This window comes from Trachymyrmex cornetzi, unplaced genomic scaffold (genome assembly GCF_001594075.2).
Source record: "Trachymyrmex cornetzi isolate Tcor2-1 unplaced genomic scaffold, Tcor1.1 scaffold23, whole genome shotgun sequence".
NCBI classification, from domain to species: Eukaryota; Metazoa; Arthropoda; class Insecta; order Hymenoptera; family Formicidae; genus Trachymyrmex; species Trachymyrmex cornetzi.
This window is the reverse complement of record NW_017296956.1, coordinates 1,179,491-1,186,121: the sequence shown is the minus strand read 5'-3', so window position 1 is coordinate 1,186,121 and position 6,631 is coordinate 1,179,491. Positions and strand designations below refer to the sequence as shown.

Here is a 6,631-nt window from a genome sequence, read left to right as displayed (position 1 = left end):
ATAAAGTTTTATATAAAATATGTATGAAATATCTATAATATATGACATTTTAAAAAATAAATATTAGTAAATATTTATCATAAATATTTTATACTGTCTGGGATATAATCTATTTTTTTTTAGCTAAAGTTTCCCAAGCAGCACACAATATTTAAAATAAATTTTTAAAACATTTATTTAATATTTTTACACTAAATAAATATTTTTAAACCTAATTTTAGACATTTTTTTAAATATTGTGTGCTGATTTTGAGTTTTGTACGGTTCATCTTTCTTCTTTTTCTCTCTATGTTGGAAAGAAAAAGGAAAAAGATAAATCGTGCAATAAGTTCTTTGATATAATCTGATTAATTATGACTGATATAATTAATGGATAAAATACATGAGCGTTCTGCATATTTTGTACATAAAATAACAGCTTTCTATTGTATTACAATAATATGATATGTATTAATATTGTATTATATAAGTATTGCATGAATTGTATATGTCAGACTGTTACTAATTGTGGGTATTACATTTATAAGATCGTAATCAAAGTAATTAAGAAATAGCTAAAACCGACTGTAATCTGCAGAATGTGGAAAAAAACAGTATAAAATATCAAATATAAAATATCAAAATAATGTAACATTATGTGTTAATTAAATCCTGAACGATAGAGCACAAGCTCAAACGAAAGAACAAAGGGCAAGAAATTAAATTATTGAATATATGGAAACCGAAATATACTTAACAACATATGGCGGATTTGATTGGACGCAATCGCAGTGCGCACTGATGCACGTCAATTAAAAACGTCGTAAATTGACATAAAGATATGTATTTATTTTAAACATAGAAACCGGTTAAATCGTGGAATACTCAATACTTCATTGTGATTGTTAGATAAAATATGTATTTTCTAATTTAAAAAATGTTTGCTTTTTACTTTTACACTCATTGTTAGATTAAATCGGTACATGTATAACGACTTTTATATGCACCAGTGCGCATAAGTGCTCCCACTCAAATTCGCCAACAATTCTTCTTCATTGTCTTGATATTATCTGCGAACGAGTCCAGCGTTATGTAGCACATTGTAAATCTTTTCCTTTGAGATTTTGTCCGCCTCTCGGTCGATTACCTGTAACATTAAACGGATGTTCTAAAAAAAACTAATTATTCAATTTTAATATATTTCCCAGACAGCACACAATATTTACAAAATATTTACAAAAAATTCAAAATATTTATAAGATTTATTTTAAATATTTTGTAAATATTTTTGTGGTTTTAGATTGCAGATCATAAATATTTATTATAAATATTATGAAATACTTATTAGAATAGTTATAGTAAATGCTATAAAAATACTTAATGAGACATTATAATCCAAATAAAAAATACTTATTAGAAATATTTATTTATATTTATCATAAATATTGCATAAAATATTTAGTCTATATTTTAATAATATTTCGAATAAAGTTTTATATAAAATATGTATAAAATATCTATATAACATTTCAAAAAATAAATATTAATAAATATTTATCATAAATATTCTGTGCTGTCTGGGTTGAATATTTGACGTATAATTGGATTAACGCAAGTGGCCGTAATTATTTCTATAGTATTAAAATATAACGAATTTGTTAATTGTGATGTTAATGTAATCTCATAATTATACTTATAATTCTGAAGAAGTGCATAGTATGCTGTAGCAATAATACAAATAATATATTATAATTTATACAATTTCATAAAGCATAAAAAATCAAATGGTTAGATTAATAATAATAAGTGTTGAAGAACGTTTAATTATTACATTTTATCTGGGTAAATTACAAAAATTATATACCTGCATTTCCTTATCGATAAACCAGGATTCCTTAGCGAGACCAGCAGCAATACTTGGATTTTTATAAAAATTATTTCGTAATTCATAAGGTAAATTATCTTCCATCTCAGAATTAATTATAACAGCTGGATGAGCGAGCATCGTTCCGGGATTTAAAAAAAGAATTGGCGTAGCTGCGCAAGTTGTTACGATGATGAACAAGATAATATTTGTGCAATTAGTTAGCATTTGTGATGCTCTGATACTTCCCTAAAAAATTTTTGGACTGAACTTTCGAAAATAACTCACGCCTAATTGTTATTAATTTTGACAGAAATACTTTAAATGATGTGAAATAAATGTCCTTAAATGAATTTTCACCAAAAAAAGATTTAATACCATTAACAATTTCCAACATGACATCAAAATGATTCCAAAATGTGTAACTAAAGTAACTTAATTATTTTCAATTTATTTAATTATTTACAATACATTTTCATTTTAACGTTATATTGATGTTATCGCGACTTATTGTTCTGCTTGGGATCGCGGTATCATGTTAGTTATGTATGTACTGTTGCAGCGTTTTTATCATGTATAATATTTGCGCAACGGCAACATTATAACAGTACTTACTGTCATTAAGAATCTCGAAGGATATAATATACTGAGAAGAAAATATCCGGTACTTCCTGACACCCTATCTACCCTCATCCTCCCTGATATATCACACGCCGCATATAGTATTACCCAAACAGCATAGAATATTTATGATAAATATTTATTATTATTTATTTTCTGAAATATTATATAAATATTTTATATGTTTTTTTTATAAAGCTTTATTTGCGAAATATTATTAAAAGATAGACTAAATATTTAATGTAATATTTATGATAAATATAAATAAATATTTCTGAGTTTTTTTATTTGAATTATTATGTCTATATTTCCATAGCATTTATTACAAGATATATTTACAATAAATATTTTATAATGTTTATAATCAATATTTATGATTTATGCAATTTAAGATCACAAAAATATTCGCGAAATATTTAAAATAAGCCTTATAGATATTTAGGAATATTTTGTAAATATTTTATAAATATTGTGTGCTGTCTGGGATTTGTATGTAGCACATAATGCCTAAATACATTACTATTCCAAAAATTCGTAGAATGTAGGAACAGAAATTAAATTAAGCTAAACAAATATATAAAAATACAATAAATAAAAAATTTCTTACAAAAGCATAAAGTGTATTTTTATAGCAATTATGTCGCGACATAATTTTGATTTATTAATAAAAATTGTAATCCTTTTTAGACAAATATTTTTTAAAAGTTTTATATTTTGGACAAAATTTCTTTTATACTATTAATAAGTAAAATGATTGCTATAAAAATACAAGTCTTTATGAATACCAACCGTATTATAATTCACTTATAATTCACCTTTCAGATGCTAAAAATTTGCAGTACTTTGCAACGAAGTGACGTTTACCTCTCGCGTGTATTTAACTGAGCACAAGATCGGTGAACAGGACTTATATATGTATATGCGTTGCCTGACCAGTGTTCTTGGTACGAGTTAAAAATCATATTCGACAATTCAACATCCATTGGTCGTTTACTAGCCCATGCAGAGACTTCGTTGATTCCTTTCATGTTTACCTTCAGTTCAAGGTCGCTAATCCTCCGTTAACTGAGTCAAGGGTGATGATCTTTCCAACTCTTACTTTGATCATATAAATATTGTGAGATGCACAATGACGTACATTTTATCAATTTTACGAATGCGATAGCCATATCAGACGTATCGACGTTACATCTTAATTAATTGCCAAAAGTGTCCAGTAAACGTAATGTATACAATTTGAATATTAAATGTCTTGTACTTGAAAAAGAGTTTGATCTCAAGTTGGGAATGAAATCAAATCGAAAGCCTGCTTTATCATTCTCACAATCGAATTCCAGATGCAAATAGCATTTGCAATACTGGGACTGTTCCGGTTTGCGTGTCACATTTCGCTATAATGCAGTCAAAACCGGATTTAGTTCTAGTTAATTCGTGCATTTTCAATCGCGGGCGTTATATTACATCGAGAACGAGTCATTAGCTGTGTTCAACCTTCCTTTCTTTATAAATATTTAAAACATAAATATCTAAAAAAAAGTAAATATAACAATTTTAATGTAATCGATATATTTTAATTTATAGAATTTTTTAAAGATTATACATACGATATTCTTTGTATATATTAGTATTAATATATATATATATGTATCTAATAAGTATTTTATATAGTATTAATTAAGAGATTATATACTAATTTTAATCAATTAATTTAATAAATTTATATTAAACTATCTACCTAATGTACAACAAGTATTTATTACTGTTTGTAATTAATATATTTTAAATATATTTTAAATTATATATTTTAAAATATAGAAAAGTATAAAAATTGTAAAATATATTAAAGTTGACATATTATACAAATATATTTGCACGATGTTACGAGGAAGTAAAAGAACACTTTAAAAATTAATTTTATATGTTGCTGATACAATTTTATACAATCTTGTGTAATTTGTTTTATATCCTTCTTGCATATAGAATTATATTTTGTACCATTTTGATTTAATTATACATATATATTTTTTCTATTCTACAAACAAAATTCTTTCAAATAAATCGGAGTAAATTTCATGATCAAAACTGCAGATGAGGGAATGGAATCATTATCGTATTATTGAGGTCAATGTTACGGTCTTATAAATAACTATAGCAGCATAGTGGTTGTCCTTGCCAAGTAATGCAGGAAGGTTTCAGGAAGTTGCTAATACTATCACGGATCACAATATAATCAGTCTGTAGAGTTTAGAATATAAAATTTTAAGTTGCTTATAAAATCATTGTCTTGGATTTGATACATAGTTGCATTTCTATTACATTACACATGCAACATATAAAGTAAAATGACCGAACAAATCTTGATATTAATAAAAAACTGAAGGAGAAAGACGTAGGAAAAATAATATACATTTTGAAATATATACAAAAAATTACGCAAATTAGAGTATTTATTGTTATTCCTATATACAATTTTTAGTTATTGTAGAAAAAAATATTATCAATTTTTATTTACGCAAGATACTGTTACATATAAAAGAGATACTTTTTTTTTAATAGTATACTTTGTATGCATTGTATTTATGCATTTTGTACAAGATAATAACATAAGTAGCACGAGTCATATAGCTTTCAATTAAATCCTAATAAACATATTCAACATTTAAACACATTTTTTCGTTAAAACCGATTTGATATTTAAGCAGAACCTTGTTTGTCTACAAATCGATTGGCTTCAGCATCGTTTACCTACATCATATTTGCGATTACCTAACACTATTTCGCACAAATATAATATTAAGAGAAAAAGGCATTTTTGCACATACGACACTTATTATATTGCACACAATCTGCATTGCACACATAATATTATCGTCTACAGATCGATTGCATACAAGCACGTTTACGCACCAATAAAAACTTCAGAAACGAAGTCACATTTGTCTACATATATTATTGCAGGCAAATGCGATTTTGTCTTTGATGTTTATTTTTGTGCGCAATAGTGTATGTAGGCAAACGATATTGTAGGCAATTGATTTGTAGGCAAAGGGAACTATCTCGGATATCCAAGTATATTTATTATAAATATTGTAATATATAAAATATTTAACTTGTATTTTAATAATATTTCGAATAAAGCTTATATAAAATATTTATATAATATTTCGAAAAAATAAATAAAGAGAGAAATAAATATTTATGAATACTTATCAATACCTAAATATTCTGTGCTGTCTGAGTCTAGATGTGAAGGTCTGATTGGAGGATCTAGTTCTGTCATTTGTACGTAAGACTTCACCTCATCCTCGCATCATTAAAAGAAATATACGCTCCTGTTCAGTTAGCATTAGTATTTTAAGTAAATATTGTACAATCAAAGATAACTATGTGGGAGGAGGAAAAGAGAAAGAGAAAGGAGGAGATAGAGACACATACAAACACGCGTACGCTCATACACAAGATTTATAAATCCGACCGAGCAATATCCACGCGTACACCTTAGGAAATGTTAATACCAGTGATATTATAACTTTCTAGTCTCATAACTCGAAAAGTATTGATTAAAAAAGGCTTTATTATAGCGTTTTGAAAATCTCTTGACACCAACTATTAGATTCTGAAATAAAAAATAGAGCGTTTCATTAAAAAAAATCGATTTGACTTTGGCTTGATCTTGGTAGCGCCACCCAAGATCAAACTTATAAGATCAGTAAATAGATCATTTTAAACCTTACAACTTTTATATGAAACATTTTTCTCAGAAATGCTTACTTTTCAAGATATTTAAGGAATTCGGGACTTTTTGTACACCTTGCATGTATATAATATCTATGTGACTCTATCGGATAAAAAAATTAATTATTGGAAACACAGTTTTCGTATTTCATAATTATTTAATCGATTGCCCTCATTTATAAAACGTTAATCGAATCGCTATAATGACCATTGCAGTAATAGTATCATTATACATATGTAATAAGGTGAAGGGCATATTATGCGTTTATATTACACGCTTAACACAAACGCACAATCACCTAATCATTTTTATTCTTTTCAGATTATTACTTTCTTCTTTTATTCATGATAATTACTTTTTAAATGATTGTGTTAATATATGACATAACACAATAGAACAAATTTTGATCAACATTTTATTTCTCAACGAGT

General features: G+C 26.3%; 1 protein-coding gene across 2 annotated transcripts; it reads right to left on the bottom strand.

Annotated features, from left to right (window-relative positions):
• Positions 1 to 249: 249 nt before the first annotated feature.
• LOC108760713 (uncharacterized) lies at positions 250 to 3,346 on the bottom strand. Of its 2 annotated transcripts, none has more exons than XM_018506810.1 (3): positions 3,280 to 3,346; positions 1,844 to 2,092; positions 250 to 1,126 (listed from the first exon to the last, which is right to left on the bottom strand). In XM_018506810.1, the coding sequence occupies exons 2-3, from the start codon at positions 2,069 to 2,071 to the stop codon at positions 1,046 to 1,048; spliced, it is 309 nt and encodes a 102-aa protein (XP_018362312.1). In that variant the 5' UTR covers positions 2,072 to 2,092; positions 3,280 to 3,346; the 3' UTR covers positions 250 to 1,045. The 2 variants fall into 2 exon arrangements, with proteins under 2 accessions (XP_018362312.1, XP_018362311.1); XM_018506809.1 differs by having other exon boundaries at positions 3,254 to 3,340.
• Positions 3,347 to 6,631: the final 3,285 nt, after the last annotated feature.